Source organism: Phalacrocorax aristotelis, chromosome 1 (assembly GCF_949628215.1).
Source record: "Phalacrocorax aristotelis chromosome 1, bGulAri2.1, whole genome shotgun sequence".
NCBI lineage: Eukaryota > Metazoa > Chordata > Aves > Suliformes > Phalacrocoracidae > Phalacrocorax > Phalacrocorax aristotelis.
In genome coordinates this window covers 27,743,193-27,768,866 of record NC_134276.1, presented here as the reverse complement: position 1 = coordinate 27,768,866, position 25,674 = coordinate 27,743,193, and the positions used below count along the sequence as shown (strand labels likewise).

The 25,674-nt window shown below is 38.9% G+C and overlaps 1 protein-coding gene across 23 annotated transcripts in view; it reads left to right on the top strand.

Annotated features, from left to right (window-relative positions):
- The first annotated feature begins 5,289 nt into the window (after nt 1-5,289).
- The window catches only part of SUPT20H (SPT20 homolog, SAGA complex component), a 35,844-nt gene continuing 15,459 nt past the window's right edge, over nt 5,290-25,674 (top strand). For 10 of the 23 annotated variants that reach the window (XM_075085574.1, XM_075085466.1, XM_075085583.1 and 7 more), the window contains exons 1-16: nt 5,290-5,381; nt 6,889-6,986; nt 8,105-8,140; nt 9,245-9,303; nt 9,387-9,453; nt 11,405-11,530; nt 15,728-15,854; nt 16,526-16,629; nt 17,142-17,258; nt 17,955-18,008; nt 18,914-19,053; nt 20,063-20,219; nt 20,306-20,362; nt 21,395-21,466; nt 22,405-22,562; nt 24,799-24,831. In XM_075085574.1, the coding sequence (XP_074941675.1) occupies nt 6,984-6,986; nt 8,105-8,140; nt 9,245-9,303; nt 9,387-9,453; nt 11,405-11,530; nt 15,728-15,854; nt 16,526-16,629; nt 17,142-17,258; nt 17,955-18,008; nt 18,914-19,053; nt 20,063-20,219; nt 20,306-20,362; nt 21,395-21,466; nt 22,405-22,562; nt 24,799-24,831 (1,310 nt within the window). In that variant the 5' untranslated portion in view covers nt 5,290-5,381; nt 6,889-6,983. Of the gene's footprint in view, nt 5,382-6,888; nt 6,987-8,104; nt 8,141-9,244; nt 9,304-9,386; nt 9,454-11,404; nt 11,531-15,724; nt 15,855-16,525; nt 16,630-17,141; nt 17,259-17,954; nt 18,009-18,913; nt 19,054-20,062; nt 20,220-20,305; nt 20,363-21,394; nt 21,467-22,404; nt 22,563-24,798; nt 24,832-25,674 lie in introns of all 23 variants that reach the window. The other 13 variants (XM_075085636.1, XM_075085526.1, XM_075085627.1 and 10 more) reach the window with 2 other exon arrangements.

Sequence of the window (25,674 nt, the reverse complement as noted above, 5' to 3'; positions counted from 1 at the left end):
ACTCAGAAAAAAACCCCAAACCTCTAAATTTAAAGTCCCCTATTCTGAGAAAGTATAACAAATGCTAGAAATCTATTGCAGGACTTGTATCTCCATCACCAGTCTTCCCTATCCCAAAACCATCAACACAAATCCTGCAACCTTTCCAGTAGGGTAAGAATATGGATAGAATCTCCCAAGGGATTCTTGCTACATATTTTAATGGAATTATGAAGGAATTAATATCTTTTATTTACAGAGATGCTTTATCACTCTAGCTTTAATGATCTCAGCTTTATTGTTTTCATATACATGTGATTTTTAGCTAGTTAGCTCCAGTGACAAACTATCTGCAGTGAAAAGACTAATTTTCAGTAAAATACATCTGAGTAATATATGCCAAATCAAGCAGAAGAAGGTAGAATGACCACAATAGAACAGACAACAGCAAGTATTCAAAACACCATAATTACAATACTCTTTTCCATCATCATCATTGCATAAAAGTTGGCTATATGTTAATTATTTATTCCACCTGTGTACAATAAGGAATACGTATTAATTTGTTTCTGGTAAGGAGACAAAGAGGGCATAAAGAGACAATACGTTTAGAGATGATGCAAACCATCTGTGATGCTAGACGTCTAGTCCCTCTTTTGAGAAGAAAGCACATTTCCAAACCCAACACTAACATGCCTCTTTAAACAACTGTTCACACTGAAGTTAGTGCTGCTTCTCACCCACAACCATGTTATCTTCGGCAAGTGGAAACCCCCACATAGATAGGTAGACTGCAGCCAGATTCTTCAACACAGGAATAACCTAACTTGGAGAAATCCTTCACTGTGGGAAGGTCATAGGCCCTCAAGAGGCTGAGCATAGCACAGGTTACTGCCTAGGACTAAAAAGACATTTCTGCCTTGGATAGAAGGTATTTTGGGGAGTCTTCAGGGAGATCATGACTATGCATTACACCACTCTTGAGAGGTTAGATCTCCTCGTTCCAGCCTGAACTGAAATGGGAAAAAAAGGCACTCAAAACATGAGTCCTGGTGGTACTGGCTAAGAATATAGCTCAGGTGTCAATCTTTCATTTTCTATAGTCAGGCAGTGAATAGTTGAGAGTAAAGCAAGAATCTTTTTCACATAATGGTAATCTTCTATGCGAATGGACCAGAAAATGTGTCATTAGCTATATTAACTAAGTCTTTGGATCGGAGGTCTTATGAAATGTGTAGACCTCCTGCAGCTACTTGGGTCGCCATTTCTCCACTGTGAATCCCTATGGGACTTTACAGCATTCAGCACATTGGCACAGAGCTGTTCCCAAAGGCAGCACCACACGAGCCAACTGAAGGCCTGCTCAGATGGGCACTGAGCAGTGGCAGAATGTGCAGTCAGCTAAGGGTTGGCATCATAGTCACCAAGCCAGACCATGGCAGCAAGGACACGTTGTCAGTGTGTGGGTCCCTCAAAGGCAATTATGATGTTGCCGAGCAGAAGGAGGCTGCTTGATTATCCCAAGTAAAATATAACAGAGTTCAAAAACAAGGGAACTTTCTGCACTTTGCTGCTCTGGTGGAAAGCCAATGCTCCATAACATTGCTCTAGGCATCAGATTAAGTGGACATGAAATGAGATTTAATTTATCCCTGTATTTTGCTATGTTCAATTCTGACTAATCATACTAAAATACAGAAAGTTACAGACTTAAGCAGAAATCAAAAAAATATAATTAATCCTTTCGAAACAAAGCCTAACTGTTTAGCACTCTCACATTCCAAGCGTTCTTCTGTTCACAGAAAAAAGTGACCAAAAATGGTGTTGATAATGACAATTATGTTCTGATAACTTTTATATTACTGGGTAATGTGAAGCAGATGGCATAGAGCATATAACTATAGAAAAATTTAGGTTGAAAGGTAGTACAACTGCCTGCTCAAAGGTGGGCTAACTTTAAAGTTGGATCATATGCAGCTGCAGAACTGCTGCACCACGCACCTATTAGGTGCCTGGAGGAGCCCAGGAAGAGTTGCCACCTGCTCCTGGACCAGGATGGGATCCTTGTCACAGAATCACAGAATGGTAAGGGTTGGAAGGGACCTCTGGAGATCATCTTGACCAGCTCCTTGCTTGAGCAGGGACATCTTCAAGTAGATCAGGTTGCTCAGAGCCCCAGGTTTTGAATGTCTCCAGGGAAGGAGACTCCACAGCCTCCCTGGGCAGCCTGTGCCACTGCTCTGGCACCCTCACAGGAAAGAAGTTTTTCCTCATATTAGGGTGGAACTTCCTGTGTTCCAACTTGTGCCCATTGCCCCTTGTCCTGTCATTGGGCACTAATGAAAAGAGCCTAGTCCCATCATCCTGACGCCCTCCCTTTAGATATTTATAGGTATTTATGAAATCCCACCTCAGTCTTCTCTTCTCCAGGCTAAACAAACCCAAGTCTCGCAGCCTTTGCTCAGAAGAGAGATGCTCCAGTCCCCTGATCATCTTCGTAGCTCTCCACTGGACTTGCCCAAGCAGTTCTCCTGCCCTCCTTAAACTGGGGGGCCCAAAACTGTCGTCTCTTCTCTGGTGTTCAGGAACAACATGGGCTCCTGACAAACCATTAAAGTAGCTTTTCACATACTTAAATTAGGTGCCCATCTTGTTTTTCCCCACATTTGAGGAACACTGGTCCCATCAGAGTTTTTTATTTTTTGTACTGAGAACCTCTGAGAGACTGTAGGCCTCACCAACAATTATGGCTTCTAACATTTTGGCTGTGGTCAGAGCGTGAGATGTAGAGGGGCTGAGAAGAATCCAGTGCTGAAACCAAAACAGTGTCAGCACCAAGAAGATGGAGTACCTGGGTGGTCCTACAGGAAGCACTTCAGCATCACTCTTTGCCCAGAGGCCCCAGGAGCTCCTCATGGCTAAATTTCCTTGAGTTTTCAAGACACCTCTTGTTAGGACATGTCAGCACTGCAAGGCTAACAAAGGCATTGAAGGGTAGGGTTAGTTGCAGTCTTTCATATAGGACTGTTCTGTGAATCACAGGGTAGCACACTTGCTCATTGCTATGAACAAATAAATTGTGACTCAGCCAGAAGGGCTGAAAAGGCCTGGGAATAACAGGCAACAAGTTGGGTAAGTGTGTGCCCTGGGACAGCATGTGCAATGTATAGTGTAGATGTGCCTGGGAGAGCCTGGAAATACTCAGACTTAGAGTACAGATACCGGGAGTGCATCCCAGCCAGGAACCCTCCTGCCAGGATGCCCACAGAAGTGACCCAATACAGCACTATAGGCATCTCATGTGAACCTAGCAGTAGTTAATTTCAGCCGTATCCTTTGACTTTCCTGTCCATGCTGAGGGATGACGAATTTAAAATAATTTTTTCCTAATTCTTATGATTTTAGGAACACAAATCCTACTTTAAACTGTTTTCTTAACATGAAGACATTTCAATGCTTTACCACAAAGATATTTTATCACGTAATCCTGATATTTCTTTACCTTTAACAACATATTGTTTAACTTTGCTTTCAGACAGATCTGATCACTGTTAGACAAGTATCTGCCAAAAGCAATACAGACATTATTTATCCTCTCTGGAGGAGAGGTCATAGCAAATTTCTTCTCAAGCTGCTCTCAATCCCTTTGTTGTTGACTATGTAATTAAAAGAAATTTCCAATATCATGAACATATATATACCAAATCTGCTCTGCAGTACTGCTTTATCTATTTTGTCTGATTTTATAGAAAATTGAACGTTCCAGAAAAATAAACAAACCCAAAAAAACAGACAGTCATTTTTTCACTTTACAAACAGCAGGCTTTTAATGCAATTTTAAAAATAATTTTTATCACTTCAGACTGATGGTTGTTTGCATAATGGTCTGCTGAATCACCTGGCAGCTCTAGCAAGTTACCCAGAAGCAGCTGCTAAAACACAATAATCTATTACAGAGAAAAGAGGCTTAAATGTTCCCGGTATCATTCTTTAGAAAAAATCTGTATACGTCAGATGGGAATTTATGAAAAGACAGAGCATTATGATTGAGTAAAATGTACATTCAGGCACTGAGCTTATACTAAGCAAAGCTTCCCCAGCCATATGTCCACCGTACCTTTCCCAAGTATCTCCTATCCTTGAACTCAAGGGATTGAGAGAACCCTTGCAGAGAAGGACTTGGGGGTACTGGTGGATGAAAAGCTGGACATGAGCCAACAATGTGCACTTGCAGCCCAGAAGGCCAACCGTATCCTGGGCTGCATCAAAAGAAGCATGGCCAGCAGGGTGAGGGAGGTGATTCTGCAGCACTACTCTGCTCTGGTGAGACCCTACCTGGAGTGCTGTGTCCAGCTCTGGAGCCCTCAGCACAAGTAGGACGTGGACCTGTTGGAGGAGTTTGAGAGGAGGGCCACAAAAATGATCCGAGGGCTGGAGCACCTCTTCTACAAGGACAGGTTGAGAAAGTTGGGATTGTTCAGCCTGGAGAAGAGAAGGCTGCGGGGGGACCTTATTGTGGCCTTTCAGTACTCAAAGGGCAACTATAGGAAGGATGGGGCCAATCTCTTTAGCAAGGCCTGCTGTGACAGGAAAAGAGGTAATGGTTTTAAACTAAAGGAGGGTATATTTAGGCTGGATCTAAGGAAAAAAAATTTTTACAATGAGCATGGTGAAGCATTGGCACAGGTTGCCCAGAGAGGTGGTAGATGCCCCATCCCTGGAAACACTCAAGGCCGGGTTGGATGGGGCTCTGAGCAACCTGATCTAGCTGAAGATGTCCCTGCTCACTGCAGGGGGGTTGGACTAGATGGCCTCTAAAGGTCCCTTCCAACCCAAACCATTCTATGATTTTATGATAACTGCTGCCACACTACCACCCACCACCCAACTGTTCCTCTCTGCCCTCATGGAAACCAGTTTCCACAAGGCGCTGCTGCCCGGGGGTCACACATGAAAAATCCTCAGACACCCTTATGTCATCCCTGAGACACAGGGAAATCTATTCAGAGCTTCACTATGGCGATAAACCTTCGGCCCGCAGGGGTGCCCGGGCGCTTCGCCGCCGCCGCCACCACCTCCTCGACCACCTCCCTCAGCCTCCCTCAGCCGCCCCCGCCCGGCCCCTCCCGGCCCCTCCCCTCAGCGCCCAACGACTACTCCCCGCGAAGGGGCGGGGTTTAGGACCCCGCCCTCCCGTCACTATGGCGACGGTGCGAGTCGCTTCGCTCCCTCCAACCTAAACGTACCTCGTCGCCATGGCGACTGCTCCCGCCCCTTCCGGCAGAGATCGGAAGCGGCGGGGCGGAAGTGGCCGGGGGCGTGGCGGTGGGCTGAGGCGGGGGCGGATGAGCGGGCGGCGGGGGCCGCTGCGCGGGGGGCAGCGCCCCGCGGGAGGCCGACAGGTAATGGCGATCGGCCTCGCGGGTCTCCCCTACCCGCGCCGGGGACGGGGCGGTTGGTCGGGCGGCGGCGGCAGCCTCGGCCCCCTACGCCCTGGAGAGCCGGGCGGGCCGCGGTGGCTGGAGGGGGGCCTGGCCTGCGGCCTTGCGGCGCGGCCCGGCCCGGCCCGTTCCGGCTGGGTGCTGCGGTGGGTGGCTGTGCCGGGCCGCTCTCCGCCCTCGCAGGTAGGCCCGTGGCCGCAGAGGCGGCGGCAGGCGCGGAGGTGCGCTTGCCCGAGTGCCCGCCCGGCGGTGCTCGGCGGGGCGGCGACAGCGGTGGGGCACCGGCGGGTCGGGCTGCCCGTCTCCGGCGAGGCTCGCACCTGCCTCTCGCCTGCCGTCGGGCGGGGTGCGCCGTCGGTCTCCCGCTCCCGGGACCTGCCTTTAGCCCGAGCCAGGCGGGGACGGAGGAGAGGTTGCTCGGGAAGCAACTGGCCCCTGGGATGGCACGGACGGGCCCCCCGCCCCGCGGCCGTCCTGTGCAGGCTCCTTTTCCGCCGCCGTCTCGCATCGGCCAGAAGACAGCAGGTTTCAGCCCTGCGGGGAGTTCTCAGTCATTGTCTGTGTTTTTTTGTTTTTCTCCTGTCGAAATTGGTTCCACGCTGAAACAGCTGAGTAAGGTTTAGGGAGGTGTGAGGTAGCAGGCATCTGTCATCTGAGATCTAGGAAGGTGTCTGGCAGAACCGTGACTGATGTGGAATATAGCTGCAACAGAAATACTTCTACAAATTAAAATTCTGTGTGGTGGAATTTAAGTGAACACTTCAAGTATAGTGAGGTGTTATACCCTTCAAATATGAAAGCAAAGTTGACTTGAATTTTTGTATGTCTTAATTGGTAATGATACCAAGGACAAGATTTAAAGACTTGGGGTTTTGAGCTAGGTTTTTTTTTTTCATAAAACTATCTAGCTGAATTTAAAAATGAGATCGCATAGGGACAGTATCCAGGGGCAAGGACATCTAAGGAACATGCTAGCGCTGTGCAGATTTTATTCACTTTGTAATTGACAGCCTGCTGTGAGTCAGTATTAAGCTAACCTCTCAAAATAGTGCTAGAAGGCACTGCTAGTGGAATTGTTGTCTATGAAATAATACCTTCATAAAAGCAAAACAACCTAATAGGGTATACTAAATGTTCTGGCTGCTTGTCATGTAATAGTCTAGCCTTCTCTGCATCTGTGGATGTGATGTTTGGAGTGTCTAGGTATACTGCTACAACAGAGAAAAGTATTTTGCTATATAATTTCAATTATATGTTTATTGTTACTTTAAAATGATTGTGCAAAGTAGTAGTTATTAGAGTAGGAATCCCTGCACTTACAACGAATGGAACTTTTTTGTTTCTACTTTTGGAGGAAAGGATACTATGCAAATAAAAATTAAGTACAATTAACCACTGAAAATGTTGTATTTAAATAAAATGCTTGTTTAGTTTCTTAGTGATATTTTTACTCCTTGTTTTTTTTCAGTACCCCAAGTGTGACCATAAAATATGATTCTTCGCCTGCCGCACCAAACTTCTTAAGTACTTCTTTTGCCATTTGGTCACCTGGCATCAACTACAATGGTAAGTTATGATTCAGGTAACACACTTTCAGATCTTTTCACTCTAGTCTGCTAGCTGGCTGGTGAGAATGCCATTAATGTTTCTCATTTTCTTAAATATTTTGCTCGTGACTCCTGAGTTCTGATATTTCTTTCTTCGTGGATATTTTCCTTCATAGCTTGTAAATACTTCTAAACACTTAGTCACTGTCCAGTGCATCATAGGGATTACCATATAAAGCTAGTGGGTGTTTTTGGTCATGGCTGGTGTTAGACAGTTGAGTATGAAGTATAAATCCTGCCTCTACATAGTATTCTTCTAGTCACAGGTGACAATATTGTCATGGTGTTTTACCTGTTATCAAGCAGTCAGTGAATTGACTGAAATAATGCAGTTATCCACCAGTCTATATAGAAAGCGTGAATATTTGACATACTAATATAAACACCTAAACCCTTTAAAATTTTAATATTCTGCAGTGGCAGGTTCTAATAAGTAATAGCATGTCAAGTGCTTTTTTGTTGTTCAAGAACAGGTAAGAAATTTTGTATGAGACACACTCTAGGTGAATGGTAAATAGCTGAAGTATTTTTGCTGTGTATTTCCTTGTTACTGTAGTGTGCTTTTCTCCCTGAATTCTATTCTAATGTATGAAATAACTATCAACATGTTGCGTTAACATGAAATAACATGCATTGGACATAGCTTATATGCCTTCTGTTCCTTGAGGTTTGAGTAAAGGTGTTTGCCTTCACAAATAGGTGCAAAACACTTCTCTTTTTTTTTTTGATACTGTAGCCTAGATTTTCTACTTGTCATCTCTAATTGTTTTGATTAGTATTTGTTATTGCTTTTATTAGGTGTAATTTCTGTTCCTACTTTTACCTCTAATTGCCTTTCTTGACTTCTTAATTTAGTCAAAACTTTGTGAACGTAGACACTTAGTAGTGAGATTACTGTTGATGCAGTTACATGAGGGTTCAGCTGTGAAGTTTAGTATGTGCCAAAGAACATCTGAGCCCATCTTGTAACTGTAAATTCGTATCAGTAGTAATAGTTTTTATAGTGGTGTTTATGTATGAGGATGTTGAAACAGTTAATGTGCTTCCTAAAAAAAAAAACCTTTGCAATTCTTGCAGCAACAAGCTTTAGAACTGGCATTGGATCGTGCAGAGGTAAGGAGTAACTATGTTGTTTGCACATAAAATATAGGTCTCACAGTTAAAAAATAACTATTGCATTTTTATATTCTGAAAAGCAGTGGAGGAGTGTGTTATATAAATATATATGTGTGTGTGTTTATAAATAATCACCCATACATGTAACACTGGTTTTGCAAAATTCTTAATAAAATTGCTATGTCACCTATTTGTCTCTTACCTGTTGTATTGAGAACATCATCAGGTGCAATGATGATGGACTATGTAGGGCTTCAGTTTTCCCCTTTTAAACCAGCAAATCTGTGCGCTGTGAAATAAGCAGAGCTGTACAGTGGTGACCCACAGACAGCTGGTAGAGATATATGGCAAAATCCTGTTTGTGTTTTTAAGGGTAGCCCAGTTAGAACGAAGAGGCAAGTGCCTTCACATTCATGTTCTTTCATGCTGACATCTGATCTAGTGGCTGCCTTGAACCCTCTTATGGGAAACACATGTTTCTGTGGGAGAACCTCTCTCATTGAAGTTCTGAACTATGCTGTTAATCAAAATACTTCAGGCAAACAACAGAGATTTGGAAAAACCTTGTTGGAATATAAGCTACATTTAATGTAGGGTGATATATATTTTTTTTTAAATTCAAGTATTTAATGTGCATGAGTTGTATTTGTAATACACAGCTCTATGGAGAAAACTAGTGTAAATGCAAGAAACAAGGGGAAAATTAAACTTCCTGAAGTTGGTTATGTTGAGGAATACATGATTTGTAAATACTGTTGAGCCACTACGCATGGATTTGATCGTATCCTAGCATGGTAACTTCAGTATGTTACTGTGTTAACTTCAGTATTGTTAACTAAGTAGTGTTATTTACTACTGTAATTACAAAACATAAATGTAAAAGCAACACTTTATGTGCAACTCAAGCCATAGCCACGAAATGCTGTGTTATGCTGCTAAATGGAGATATGTCCTTGTTGATGACGCAGTCATGTTTAGTACACTTTTGAAACAGTCATGTACCATAACTGTTAATTACATTCTGTATCCGTAGAACACTGTCTGATAATGAGCTAAAGTTGCATGGTAGCTAGAATTAAATTTCTTGTTTTACTTTTCTAGTATATCATTGAAAGTGCCCGTCAGAGACCTCCCAAACGAAAATATTTATCCAGTGGAAGGTAGTAAGAGTTTCAATATTTAGCTTTTAAATAGCATTTCTTTGATTTAATTTTGGTTACATTTTAAGTTTTTTTAATTTCAGAAAATCTGTATTTCAAAAACTCTATGATTTATATATAGAAGAATGTGAAAAAGAGCCTGAGATAAAGGTAAGTGGAAATAGCTGAGAAGGTTTACATTGCTGTCTGAACAGGCAAGTTCAGAAAATACTTTTTTTTTTAGTTTCACTTAATTCCCTTGTTTTTTAAAAAAAGTAGTCTGGTTACTACCAAAGTAATTACTTTAGTAATTAGTAAGAATTTACTACCTGAGGCTTAACACTACAGGAGAAATTATTGTTATAACTTTTGTGGACTAAATTGTGTAATTTAATAGCATTATCTTAGTTCAGCTTGGAAAAAAAAAAAAAGGTGATGGGAGGGCCAATGGCTACCTGGTAACCTTAAATCTGTTTTTAAAGGTGATAAGGTAGAATGCTGGCAGAGGATTGTAAAGATTGTAATCTGGAGATGCTTTTCTGTATATGAAAAGAGAGTTTCAAAAGAATGGTCTAGAATGCAGAGGTGTATCTAACAAGCTTATTAGATAATAGTGCTATTAAAATAACTGAGTGATGTAATACGAATAGTTAGGCCTAGGCTGGCTTGAGTGACCTGTTCATTCTGGCTTAATCTTGTGTCACTGAAGTCAGTTGTGGTCAAGTTCAGGGCCAGTGTCAATGCCATGTGTGTTGTCGTCAGTATCACTGTTTCAGAATCAACTGCTTAGCATGACTGCCACGGGAAAAAAATGCAGAGAAATTTTTAGAATCTGTTTTTTGTAAATTCAGATTTATTTCCTGATAGCTGATGAACTGCAAAGGTGTTTTGTGAAACTTTTTATAATGTTAACAAAGAAGCTCAAACAGGCTTAGTAACGGTAAATCTAAGGTGTAAAAAGCAAAAGCTACTTTGCTAAACTATGAATATTGAAGGGAATGAGAAGTACAAGTGTGGAATCTGCTGTATTGCTGCTTCCCAAGGAAGTAAAAACCTATGAGAAGACAAATGGGAATGAGTTTAGTTACTGAGCACTTACAGTTCTTTTCGTTGATTCTGGTGTAGTTGGTGTTATTTAGCATATGATGCTGATTCAAATCACAAATGTAAGGTGTTAAGCAAATTAGACTTGAAAAGATTAATATGTCAATAGTGAATGAGTAGCAAGATATCTGAGCAGCAGGGAGAAGATTGGGCTTGCTGGACTGGAATCTGGAAAAAAAGTAGGATTTCAGTGTGATAATTGTCGCTAAACCAGAAGGCACTTGGCAAACTTGCCCGACTACCATAAAATTAAAGTAGCAGAGTTATAACATCACAGTAGATAAAGTCATTTATTGCAGATCTAGTTTTGAGTAAAAAATTTAATTTATTTGTTGAAGAATTGGAAGCTTTTTGTCCTAGAAAAATTTGTATTCAGAGCCCTTATTCACTGAACTAAGATGTGGATAGTTAATAGATATCTTTGTCTTATGTTATGGATTGTAATTATTGAAAATGAGAAGCTCAAAGATCGAGGTGCAAAGGTTAGAAGAGGTTGTGAAACTTTATCCACGAACATAGCACTGCTTACTGTTCTCTTAATTTACACAATAAAACTGGAGAAGGAAATAGTATTTTGACTAGAGTCTGGCCAATGACTTGAGTGTAGCTTAACGTTTTTAGTGTACAGAACTGTCAAGTTTCTGCTCCAGTATCGTACCATTTTGATTGTACAAGTTGTAATTGTGTTGTCCACTCAGCAATTTTTAAATTGTCACTGAATATTATTTTTAATCTTAAATTTCTCCCTTTATCTTAGCTCTTGTAATACTGCGTCTCTCCCATGTTCCTATTTTCTACCCTGCAGTTTACTTGGTCACTCATATCCCTGGTGTTCGTAGGGAAGACCAGATTTTCCACAATAATTCACAAAGGACTAATTAATTATTCATCCTCTTATTAGTCCAGTCTGCCCAGCCTCACTAATTCTCAGCATCTCTTCTATTAGTGCATATGCACACTGGAGAGAGTGCACTGTGTCGATGATTATCTAGAACAATTTGTTTCATTTGAAATCTAGTGTGCAGCATTCCTGTACTTGAAAGTTGAAAAAAGTAAAAATCAAAACAATAATTTTGGAAGCAGTCTTAAACACAAATGTGGAAACAGACCTGGTCTGTGGACTGGAAGGATCTATGCTCGGCAGGTAAATCTGAGGGCTTCACTATGCGGGGTGGGGGGAGGAATTAAAATCACTGCTCAGTCACCTATTCTTAGTTGGTGCCTTCTGACAGCTGCACTGGTAGCATCACTGTGCAAGCATGAGAACATCTTGGAGTAATGGAAGTTTCAGAACACAGTTAACGAAAGTCACTCGAGTTCCACGTTGGACTAGTGCTAAAATACTGAAGCACGTATCTGTTACTTTGCTGTAAATGTGCTTCTCAGAGGGGAATGACTGATTACTATACATGAATAAACCAGATGGTGCCAGATAAGTGGGGGTGTTGGTTTTTTGGTGGGATTTTTTTTCTTTGATAAATCTCTAATGGTGATGAATGATATGCAGGGTTGGATGTATTTTGGATATTGTGTAAAACATCATCTTGCATCCATCTTTCTGTTCTTGAAGAAAATACAACTAACTTGCATGTGTAAGGTCAGGAAACAATTGACTGCACAAATGCAATTTAAAGTAAAGCTATCCTCATTAGGGTGAGAAAAGCAGACCTTGTTCAGACCACGGTATTCCTGAAGCTTGATCTGCAAAACCTTACCTTAGGTGTTGCTTATGAAATGTGTTTTCTTGCCTCCACTACGGAGGCTGCATGCCCCTTGTCTTTTAGCTGCCTTAATACTAGTCTCTATTAGAATGGCAGCCTGAAGACTGACACAGCTAGAAATATCCTGGTGGAAGTATCCTCAGTTATGAGTTGCAGTCTTCTCTCACGATCTGATTTTGGTTCAGCTAGGTCACGAACATCTTCAGGCTTCAGTTTATTCTTTGTATTTTGTAACCAAAAAATGATGCTTCCTCAAGTTGTTTTATTGAGCTGGATTTTATTTTTCGGTCAATATATGCAAAACTCTGCTTTGCTTTTTCTGCTTCTTGAAAGAACAATGCTTAGCATTGTTCATGAAGTTAATTTTCAAATTTTTAAATAGTTCTGTTGAAGTTGAGACCAAATTGTACCTTCCAGGGCGCGTCTCCTATGCGTTTGTAAGTGGTGCTGGTATTAATGAAATGTGTCCAAAGTCAAAGGAAGAACCTGGGTGGTTGTTTTAGATTTCCATTTCACAGAGATATAGTAAATAGCTACAAGAGCTCTTTTTTATGGCGGTGTTCTGTATATTTTATGGCTTTTGACCACCTTTTCAGTCATAAGTTAAATGGGAAAATGGATTTAAGATGCTACAGTGAGGGACAAGAAAAGCAGTCACAATAAAGGTGAAAATATAATTTTATGTAACACCAGTGTGCCGTTGGAGTAGTAGGTGTTAAAATTAACACTTCACTCAGCCAAGGACAGGGGAGTAACAAACATAGCCTAAAATCACTACTTCAGTCTTGTTAGGCAGGAATACTCAGTATTCTTTATTCAGTGATAGTCACCAGAAGTCACTGGGAGTGAAAGGAAGCAGCTGTGCCTTCTCTGTGCCGCTTCCCAGCCATCACGCAGTCACTGTGGTGCGTGTTCAGGAGAGAGGAGTGCCACTTTTCTGCAGGTGAAGTCAGAGAAGGTTAGGAGTTTAATCGGATATAACAGAGCAGTATAACTGGCCTGGCTGCTGGGTATCTGAACTCTTGGAATATACTGCGATGAATGCTTAAGAAATGTAGAACACTTCAGGCCATTCCTTGATCTTTGAAATCTTACCAGGCAAGACCTGAGCTAATGCTTAATATCAGCTCTGAGCTAGTATCTCTAATAGCCAGCTCAAAGGAAGAAGCTGATTTTTGTAGTCTTAAAGTTTCCATGCTTAATGAGATGCAACTTTACCTGCTTATTGAAATGCTTGTACTTAAAATGCTGATTTACCCCAATGTCTTAGGCTTTATATTTTAAAATGTGCTTTATATTTTAAAATGTGCTTTATATTTTAAAATGTGCTTTATATTTTAAAATGTGCTTTATATTTTAAAATGTGCTTTATATTTTAAAATGTGTTTAGAATATGTCTTAAGAAGTTCAGGTCATATGAATACAGTGTGAAAAAAGTTCTTAGGCTTGTGTTGTCCTCTCCTTTTTGCTTTTACCAGTCTTCCCCTTCAACATCCTAGCCCCCAAAAAAAGGAAACCAGCAAAAAAACCACCAAGTCATAACTGGCCAACTATTATTGAACAAAACCTAAACATTAACAAATAAAACTAACATGTCATTCACTGAATAGATTGAGAGTGATGTGATCGACTCTAATTACCATTATATATTTTACTTACGAGGCATTTAAGGAGCAGAGGCCTTCCATAAAAATAAATCTCCTGGCTATTTCATGCATGCATAGACAAACTTCTGGGGAAAAAAAGATTAATTGTTTATTTAGAATTCTACGAGTGGTCACTAGATAGTATGAATTATTCAGTTCCTGTATTTTGGATGGAAGTAATGCCTTTAACTGAATGATCCTTTTTCTTCAGGCTCATGAAAATAGTAAAGTTGAATGAGAAATGTTAACTGTATTATTAGTAACAACTCCTAGAAGCAGTATTAATTCTGTCCCAATAACTGAGGAATAGAATTTGGTTTTTATTGCTTTCTTTATTTTTAAATATAGCTTTAGTATAAATAATGTCATCTTAACTTCTCTTACATGACCTGATGATCCTTTTTTAAATCAACTCTTACAGAATTCTTGTATTCCTGTCTGTCCTCCTAATGCCATTGCATAACTAAATATGAAAGTATTAATCTGTCTAACACTGAAAAAGAACTTTTCCATCAAAAGATGACAATACTTCAGTCCTTAAGATAAAAGGTGTCAGAGTACTTGAGTGTTGACTTTGCTCTCCAATGGCAATTACCATACCCCAGGCTACTTCATGCTGTCTCTAAATAAAAGCCCAATATCTATATCCCCTGCTCAGCAATGTGTCTGAAAATCAAAGCAGTGCATGTGCAATCTCTTGTTCTGGGGTCAGTGCAAAGGGTGGTTATTCAGAGTTTTAACTGAAGGTTTTGCATAACAGGCTGCACCACCAGAGTCTTATATGAGGAATTGGCTTTCCCAAGTACTCTCTACCTTTACAGTTGCCGTGACATGTTGTCCCTCATTCTCCTCTGCTCCTCCAGTTCTTTCCCCATTAATTCTCCAGGATTTATGTGCTGCTTTGTCCTTTGTGTTAGTTTCACAATTTCTAAACTAAAAGGCAGTAGGATGTAGTGACCATCATTCATGATGCATGGGGAAGAGTTAACTTTGGGCAATGGATCCAAAACTGCATAGCAGGAGATGAAAAAGATTTTCTTCCTTTTCCTCTGCGTACCCACTAAAATGATCCGTTGGGTTATTTTGCTGTGGGATTTGGGGGGCTGTTTTCAGCACTTCTCTCTTAGGAATGGTTCCCATACAAGTAATGATTCTTCTTTCTATCTTCCCAATATCTCTGCATAGATGAATTTGTCTGAACAGAGATAGCCCACTACTACTCAGTTGGGTGTACGTGAAATGAGTAGTTGGATAGTCTGAGTGCTAGCCTTAGCTTCCAATGAATGGTTCCAGCTATGAAATCTACTGTCCAACCAGAAGGTGTAAAATTATGAGGCTTAGAATTCATTGTTTTAAGTTCAGGGAGCTTGTACAATGTTTAGGTTTGTAGGATGTACATGGGGTCTTTGAAACATACTAATTAACTTAAAGATCATTCTTACAATTAAAAAAGGGAATAGTCTCTGCAGCTGCTGGATCAGATTTCAGCAAATACAGATAAGGCACAGCATTTGGAAGCTTTCTCAATTGCATTAATTTAGTATTTTAGTCCTGGAAAGAAATATCTGCTTTTGTTAGGAATATTTGAAAGTACTAAATATTTTGTTGTTGTTATCAAACAATGTATATGGTACAAATGATGCTTCTAGAAATTATAGAAATAATAGTGCACTGTAGATTTCCAACATTGTAGCATAGGGTCATTCTTATTAACTGTGTTGTCTGTGGACTTGTATTTCAAGGTGTTTTTTTAATTTAAATATGTGGGTTTTTTTTAAAAAAATCTGTGTATAAGTACGTATAATACTACTTAATGAATATACTCTGAATACAGTCTGATTAAATTTAACAGGGCTTGTTTAGCTATATACTTCAACATTAGTCTAAATAGTACTCATATTCTAGCAATTGTTTTTATTGTTACTAATTACTTGATAGTATTATGTTCATAAGCAATGTTTACTTTTAAAGCAGAAGCTGAGGCGAAATGTGAATTTACTTGAGAAGCTGGTTATGCAGGAGACGTTGTCATGTCTGGTAGTGAACCTCTATCCAGGAAATGAGGGTTATTCACTTATGCTCAGGGGAAAAAATGGTTCAGGTAATACTTTTGCTGTTTATTTTTAAAAATATTCAGAATGCTCTGTAAATAGGTAGAATGTGGTGGTGTTAATGTTTAACTGTTTCACTTCTAACATAATCCCTTGTGAAAAAAAACCCCAAACCCACAACTGTACTGGAACTAAAAATTTTCACAAAGCTGTGAGGTGCTCAGAAATGGTCTCTAATGGTGCAGTGTAAATCAGTAGGTATGAGTCTTTTTGATAGTGTACCATTCTTAAATTTCCCCTTAGCTTCCTGAGTTGCTTATCTGAATTTCTCTTGCTTCTGGTTCCTTCTGTCAAATTGTTTCTTTCACTGCTTCCTAAATCTAGGTCTGACTAAAGGCATCTGTGCTCTAGTTTAGTTGCATCTTTATGCCACTGGTACTGTGGTGTGCAAGAAGAGGATACAGTATATCAGCTGGAGCAAAAATTTCATCCCATTGAGCTGTAAAGGCATGTTGCCTTTTGGCACCGTAAGAGCAAAATCAAGCTCTGGGAACAGAAATTGATGTCAAAAATTAATACTATGCAAAAGAAAAAAAAAGCCTGTTTGGATAGGTTTCCACCGGCCCTGCTTTTTCCTGTGGTGAGCTTGTTTTAGATTTCACATTGTTAAAGTTTGAACTTTAAAGGCAAAAGAAAAGCAACATGTTTTGTTTACATTCAGATTCTGAGACCATTCGGCTGCCTTATGAGGAAGGAGAGCTGCTTGAATATTTGGATGCAGAGGAGCTGCCACCTATTTTGGTTGATCTTTTAGAAAAATCTCAGGTTTGGAAGTTTTTGTTTTCAAAAAGAACTTATGTTTTGTACCCAGATAGACCTTGATTTTTTGAATGCTTCAAGTAGGTGATTCCAACCGCAAGATGTAAAACACTTACGCATTTGGAGCTCTAATATTTATTGCCCCAAATAAATATTTTTTTGATATATAGTAAAAAAAACAATATTGGGGAGAAAGAGGTAGAAGCGAGATTGCCATGGTTAAGGCTGCCAAGCAGCTTCAACTGTGTGCTCTAGCAAAATCTCCTTTGTTCTTCATCATTATGAAATACTTGACATAGGAATTTCTTAAAACTACATTGCTGGCGTATGAAAACACTGCGTTTGAAGCTTGTATTTTAGGTATGTAGTAAAGACCACTGGTCTGACAAAATTAGTAATTAGTTTTATTCATAATATCACTGAATATTATAAGACATATAATCTTTTTGGAAGCAGAGGCTGAGGCAGATTGGTAAATATTTGTTTATTTACAAGTTGGTTTTTTTTGTTTCAACTAGGTTAATATATTTCATTGTGGATGTGTCATAGCAGAAATACGTGACTATAGGCAGTCTGGTAACATGAAATCTCCAACGTACCAAAGCAAGCACATTCTTTTGCGTCCTACAATGCAAGTAAGAAGCATTTTAAGTCATTCTTCACTGTTACAGTAGTTCCTAGACTGGGTATGAATTATTACTGAACATACCTGTTGTGGTTTAACCCAGCAGGCAGCTAAACACCACACAGCTGTTTGCTCTCTGCCCCTCCCACCCCTCAGTGGGATGTGAGAGAGAATTGGGGTGAAAAAAAAATAAATTATGGGTTGAGGTGAAGACAGTTTAGTAGGACAGAAAAGGAAGGGAATGAAGAATAATAATCATCATCACAATGATCATGATAAAAGTGTATACAAACCAAGTGATGCACAGTGCAATTGCTCACCACCCACACTGACCAATGCCCAGCCAGTTCCAGAGCAGTGGTCACTGCCCCCTGGCCAGCTCACCCCAATTTATATACTAAGCATGACGTCATACGGTATGGAATATTCCTTTGGCCAGTTTGGGTCAGCTGTCCTGGCTGTGCCCCCTCCCAGCTTCTCCCTGGCATGGCATGAAAAGCTGAAAAGTCCTTGACTAGTGTAAGTGCTGCTCAGCAACAACTAAAACATCAGCGTTATCAACATTATTCTCACACTAAATCCAAAACGCAGCACTGTACCAGCTACTAGGGGAAAAAAAAGAACTCTCTCCCAGCTGAAACCAGGACAGTATGTTAAGAAATATTATTTAGTTGAAAGCTAATTACCATTATGTCTTCTTCCTCAGACTTTAATTTGTGATGTGCATTCTATAACAAGTGACAACCACAAATGGACACAGGTGGGTTAGCAGTTATTTTAAAACTTTACAGTGTGATGCGGTAAATACACAATAAAATAAAACTTATTCACATATTTTTTTGTTTCATCTGATAAACGAAACCAATTGTTTTTGATTAATTCAAGCTGTCAGTGATGTGCATAGAGCTGCATGGGACGTGCTCCAGAGAGCTGCCAAGTTAACTTGTTAATAGCATCTTCCTACAACATGCTGTAGAAAACAACAGGATTTTCTAAAAGTTTTCAAGAATCAGACCTTAATTTTTGGTAATGCAGAATAACAGTACAGGAGTTACTCTACCTTACTTCTTCATCACACACCTTCATCTTAAACATACATCCCCAGAACAGCTGTTGAAGTCTAATGATAAAATTGCTCCTCTAGCATCATTTTGCTATTGATACTGTTACAGCAGAGAGAATCCTAAGTAACTATGGTTGTACAGTCAGTTAAATGCTGACTAGCATGGTATACTCAATGTGCTTGTTTGTGTTTCAGAGCCACAGTCATGCTCAAATCCATTTCAAATTGTAATTTAAAGTCCCAGGTAGATAATCTTTATGGCACTGATTGCCAGTCCATCAATATAAATCACTGACAGAAAATAGATTTCATTGCCACTAATACTGTCTTTAAAACAAACAAAGTCAGCACAAACAAACAGAACATGCCCTCTGCTTTTCAGCAGGATCTAGTTTCCTACTGGAAACCCCACCCAAAGCTCTGTAACTCATAATAATGCTTAGTGATACTTAGCTGTTGAATATTTTCTTTCGTTGACTATCCACACATAATTTCTTCAGTTTTCTTTAAGATAATGTGCATGTATGCCTAGGTATGTATCAACTTAATTAATGTAAAATTCGTTATATTTTTACATTTATTAATTGCTGTGTATATTACAGGAGGACAAACTCCTACTTGAGAGCCAACTTATTTTGGCTACAGCAGAGCCTTTGTGTCTTGATCCTTCAATAGCAGTGACCTGTACTACAAACAGACTCCTGTACAACAAGCAGAAGATGAATACTCGCCCAATGAAACGGTAGTTTTCAGTGTGAAGCATGTTTAGACTTCCTTTGAAATTTTATTAAATGCTTCAAAGAAAAATATAAACAATGCTTTATACAAAAAATTTGCTTCTTATATGCAGGGCTCAAAGTAATATCTACTTAAATATTAGGAATATGAGGAACAGTTTAAAAATTATATCTTATTTTTAAGTGCTCAGTATTGTATTTCAAATTAGTGGTAGATACTGTAATATTCTTGTTTTATATGACAAAAGAATGTTTATATATATTTTCTTTACATAATAAGTTACTGCAGTTTTAATTTTGTCCTTTTGCATAACTCAGATGTAAGCTGAGTCAGATGGCAGCTCAGTAGTGCACAATATATACATGGATATCTTGCATATTGGTCTCTGATTTGTTAAAAGCTATGTACAAGTCTAACCCTGAATGAGGAAATCAAGGGTACCACTGTACAACCAGTGGTAATGTCTAAAAAAAATATAAATAGTGAAATTGATCAAGCTGTCCTTAAAATGAGAGCTTGGTGGGCAACAAACTTTCCCCTAGAAAAATAGGGAGAGGTGTTAAATGAATGTCCAGAACAGCATTAATGTATCAATGGGTTTGGCATGAGACAAAGAATGGAGGATAGTTACTATGTTTATAGCTTTATAGTTATGTAAGCAGTACACAGAACTTGCGACAGAACCGAAATCTATGGTAATATAGAAATATTGAAGCTTGGCAACTTTTCAGTTAGTTAATCATTTTGACAATGTACTGCAATTATGCATTTCAAAAATAACCCCATTCTTAGTGCTGAAACGTGAAGAGAATACTAGTATTTTTAAAAAATATGAAATCAAGAGTTTGAGTTGTACAGTGTAATCCAGAATAGCAATTTTAAATTAGTATTTCAAAACTTGTTGTTTAGTCTCAGTGTAAGTAGCATTTCCCTGCATATTTTTGTGTTTGTACACAGGCAGTGGAAAATTTCATTTTGATGGTTTTACAAGCTTATCTGTCATTTCACCATAGGTGCTTCAAAAGGTACTCACGGTCATCTCTGAACAGACAGCAGGAAGTAGCTCACTATTCAACTCCACCTCAGCTCAGACTACTTGACTACTTACAGAAAAGAAAGGAGAGGAAAGGAGCCCAGCAGTATGACCTCAAAATTTCTAAAGCTGGAAATGTAAGCGTTCTGAGACATAGGCGGGTATACTTCTAATTATTTATATAAAACATTTAATACACTAATACTGCTTTTTCATCTTCCAGTGCGTAGATATGTGGAAACAGAACCCTTGCTATTTGACTGCACCTTCTGAAGTGGATGTAAGTCCAGTTGTTGCCACTAGCAATTATTAGCAATTGTGTTGAATGTTGTATTGTATGAAGTGACTAAGGAGTACCCAGTATCAAAGAATGACCTTTAAGAAGTGGGAGTGACTTCGATGTTTAAAATGATTTTTCTATACTGTAAGGTATAAACACAAGCTAAACCACACGAGAATACACTGCAATTGTAACATGACAGTTTGGATGAGATAAACAGTGGAAACAGACCCTTAGTATTGTTCATCTGTGGGTTCAGTGAGCATGTCTATTTGAAGCCTTCTGATAATATAAAAAATAGAAGAAGAAATGAGGTAAGGAAATTATTTAAAAATGAGTCATTTAGCTTTGTAGAAATTCCTCTTTTTTGACATGTTATGATGCTATGGGATACAATGTTTTCAATAGTTTAATTTTTTTATGAGAGTTCTAGTTGGGAATTCTTCTGATCACTCTGTGTGCATTCTTCTCTCGGGGACATTCACATTCTTGGTTTCTGGCACTGCAAAAATATATACTACTAGCATACAGGAAGGGACTCAGTAGACCAGACAAGATTGTAGCTTTGGACTTAATAGGGCTGGCAAGAGTGTGCATCACACGTGAAATGATGCTGCAAGTTTGTACAAACCTTCTCTTTCTTTGCACTTCTACTGTGTTGTACCTGACCTAATCAGACACTTCAGGAGTTACTGGTATCGTGAAATTTTTTTTAACGATTCCCCATTGCAGGCAGTGATTTCAATCGGTAGTCTTAAGCCATGTTTCACACTTTCATTAAGTTTAACATAGCAAATATGGTGTAACAGAATAAATGTAAAGTTCTGAAGGTTCTCCAGTTCACTTTTTCTGAATGTGTAACACAAAGGGAGGACAATGTACAAAGTACCAAGCTATCTTTGTCTGTTTCTTGCACTCACTGTTAAAGACTAGCATGTTAGCCGCTGTTAAAAACAAGAAACTGTGCTAGATTGACTTTAACTCTGGCCCAGTATGACTATTGTTCTTTTTTCTAATATCTCCATTTTCAAGGTGGAAAAATATGCCAAAGTGGAAAAGTCTATCAAGCCTGATGACTCACAACCAACCGTCTGGCCAGCCCATGTGAGTAGTTTAGACCTTTGGCCAAACTTCTCTGTCTCTAGTTAAAATGCCTCTTATTTCAACAAAATCTAAGTAATGTGGGAATAGTCTTCCCTCCCCCAATTTGATTAAACTTCCATGTGTTATATAGACACAGAAGGATTACCACAGGTACTTGTAATTACATACAGTGCAGCATGCATGTGATCGGTCTTGTAATTTCCTCATGTCTTCCAGAAATAAAAGGAAGAGCAACTTTAATCTCCCAAGTAATGTGTGATGTTGCTGTGTAGTAAAGAAAGTGTAATAAGTTACAGAGAGCAGTACTCTGCTCAACAAATTACTTTCTTCATTCAGATGCTCAAAGGTTGATGGAAAAGAGCTGCTGTTAAGATCAAGATGTTAAATTTGGAAAGAGATTAAGTAATAGTATATACTTCTTACAGAAAGCTCTTCCTGCAATGTTTAGGTTGAAGCTGAAGATTTTTGGCAAAAACTACATGATTTGTTAAGAAGTTGTCATTTAATACAATTATCCATAAATCAATTCATAATGTTTTATCTCTGAAATGACAAAGAATTAATCTTCGTTAACAGTATCTATATGATGTCTTTGTCATTTCATATTAGTAAAAAGTAATACTTTCCCACAGAACTGAATCTTCATCTCCAACGTTTTACTCCGAACAATTTTTGCATTGTCGTAATTTATATAAAACTTTCTATGTATGTTTACCTAGTCTGTCTTTCCATATCTTACATGATTGTTTAGGGTTTGGAATAGCTTCATATTTTTGAGAGATGATTTAACTCTTTTTCCTTCATCACTTCTCAAATCACTTTCATGTTAGATAATGGACCCCTTCTTATAGAGCATTTCTTACTGGATTGGCGTATTTTAGTAGCTGTTTCTGTTAGCACTTGTTTAAGATTTATTTGGTTATTTTCTTTCTTTTCAGGAAATAAAAGATGATTATGTGTTTGAATGTGAAGTTGGTAATCAGCTTCAAAAAACAAAACTGACCATTTTTCAGACTCTTGGCAATCCCTTGTACTATGGTAAAATACAGACACTCAAAGGTGATGAGGAAAATGACAACCTATTAAGTCCATCACAGTAAGTTACATGTTCTTTTAAACTGTGCTATGATCTGATAGGTGAACACAGTCATTACTTATTTACAGTCACAAAAATACTCTAGAGCTAGAAATCTGATTTAAGAGTTTTGTTTGAAAAATTCAGCTAATGAACCTAAATTTTAGTAAGGAAAAAAAAACAAAGCAAAATGTGTTCAAGCAACCATTGTATCTTAAATATATTTTGATATTAAACCTACATGTCCTTTTACATTAGAGATACTGTAAAAAAAAAAAAAAGGCAAAAAAAACCCCCAACAACTCAAATTGTGGATACACCGTGAGACATTGTTAGCAATTGTTTTCCATGTTACTCATAATTTTGCTTGGCAAAATTTCCCTGATGCTGTGAAAATACAAGACTTCATTACATCGTTTACCCTTATGCAAAGAAATTTAGGCTAAATAAATTATGAAGAAAAATATAAGTTCCTAAGAAGCTCCATTTTGAATCATTTTGAATCTGCTCTTGTCAGCTGTGGTTCTACAAATAATTCTCTATTCTTGGCTCTTTTTGTTGTGTGTACCAGATTCTTTGTATGGAGGGAACTGTGCAGCAGAATAGACCCTATAAATTTCAGTAAAGCAGGGAGCAGTGAGCCTGACCAAATTTTAGTTCTTTTAATGGAAGTTATTTTTATTGTCTCGTATGTAATTGCTATTTTTTATTAAAGTCTTAAACTTCTTAATACTCAGGGATAAAAATACTAGGAATAAAAATTCCTAGACTGAGCTATTTACTGTTAGTTTCCCTACTGTTGTGGTTTAACCCCAGCTGGCAACTAAGTACCACACAGCCGCTTGCTCACTCCCCCGGGTGGGATGGGAGAGAAAATCAAAAGAGTAAAAAGTGAGAGAACTCATGGGTTGAGATAAAGGCAGTTTAACAGGGAAAGCAAAAGCTGCGCACACAAGCAAAGCAAAGCAAGGAATTCATTCACTACTTCCCATGGGCAGGCAGGTGTTCAGCCATCCCCAGGAAGGCAGGGCTCTGTCACACATAATGGTTACTTGGGAAGACAAATGCCATCACTCCGAATGTCCCCCCCCTTCCTTCTTCCCCCAGCTTTATATGCTGAGCATGATGTCCTATGGTGTGGGGTATCCCTTTGGTCAGTTTGGGTCAGTGGTCCCACCCAGCTGTGCCCCCTCACAGCTTCTTGTGCACCCCCCAGCCCACTCGCTGTTGGGGTGGGGTGAGAAGCAGAAAAAGCCTTGATGCTAGGTAAGCGCTGCTCGGCAATAACTAAAACATCCCTGTGTTATCAACACTGTTTTCAGCACAAATCCAAAACATAGCTGCAGACTATGAAGAAATTTAACTCTATCCCATTCAAAATCAGCACACATGCATAGTATTGATCTTCCTGGAACAGTAGTGCTACCTTACAGATGCATAATAAGGCTGGCAATTAAAAGAATTTATAGGTGTTAGGTGCCTGGGTTTTTTTTGAAATCACGGCTGTAGTCCATGACTTTTAAGACATTACTAGTTGCATTTGGATACTTCCTCATTAGGAAACTGTCATATGAAGTAAAAGGTGCAGAAGACATTTTTATTGTTCTGCTGTAAAAGAAAACAAAGTGCTTTTTTTTGAGCTAGAGAAACAGAAAAGGTCTGTAGTGTTTAAAAAAAAATCACTGAAATACGAAGTTTACAAGCTGTAAGTATTACACTAAAGAGAAACGCTTAGTTAAGAGTTCTGTAAAATCATGAGGAATCAGAATTTGTGTAAGTGAAATTAAACAATGGAAACTAAATGTCTGTTAAAATATTACAGGTAGGGCTGTTTTTGACATAACCACAGGACGCGGAAGTTTATATTTCAGTGTGAGTGGATTGATACATTGATTTATACATAACTTTTCCCTTGTACTTTTTACAGTAGCAATGCTGCAGCAGTTACACACTTCTACTTTTTTGAAATTGTAAAATAACAAACTGCCATATTCTGCCTTTTGCTTTGTTGGCAATTTACTCTTAAAGGAGATCATATTAGACCATGTGTGTATATTGTATATGTAGTTATGAAACCAAGTTTGTATTTCAAGTACTAAATAACACCTTGTCTGTTAAATGGATACAGTATCTCTTCTGTTTTCAGCAGGTCTGAAAAAGAGCAGCACTGAGTTTTATTTGAAGTTTTGTGATTATAAAAACATGTTCCTTTAGTCCAATTCATGACTGAAAACATATTATATGTTTTACATTTCAGGTTCCTTATTGGCTCAAAGACTGATGCTGAAAGGTAAGTTAATATAGTATGTACAGCCATTTGGCTTCATGCCAAATAATGGATTTTGTTCGTTTTAGCCATTATGACTGCTAATATTGTGGTTGTGGAAACAGATGCAGAACAGATGAGGAAAATAAGAGGAATTAATCATTATAACAAGAAGTAGGATATAGTGTGCGGTTTCTATATTTAACAAGGAAGGAAGAGTAGAGGAAAGCAAGTATGTGAGTACAGCTTGTCCCACTACCTAAATTCCAGGCATGTTGTTACAGTTATTGGGGCAATTATTCTTGATTACACAGGAAGAAATAACATTTTGAGAGCACTTAGCAGGAGTTTCATCTTGACATTTTGTATGGTAGATTAGCAATCATGGAAACTGTACATCTGAACTTTAAGTGTAATCTAGGACTTGTATGAGTACAACTTGCTTTTGGGTGTTGTGCATTACTTGATGCGACTTTCCTAGGGAAGCAAGTAACAAAACAGTTTTCCAGTACGTATTAGTTGTAGAATGATTGAGTAGCAATTCTGGGATAACTGAGGCACCAAAATAAGTATTTCTTCAAATGTTTGTCAGTGGGCGTCACGTTACATGTACCTGTGTTACTTTGTGCACATGAGCGCAGAACCTTTAAAAAGCAATCCCTGTCAAAGCCACTTGTGGTTTTGTGCCTTCATAGGAGACTTCAAGGTGATGTACATGCCTTAGCTCTTCCCTCCCCCCAGAGTGCTTGTCAGGGAGATGAGTCCTTGATTTGGTCAAAAATCAATAATAATATTCTTTGTTTTGATAGATAATTTTGATCATCAAACTCTTTGCTTATATTCTCTCCTGCCTCTGTTGTGCTGATA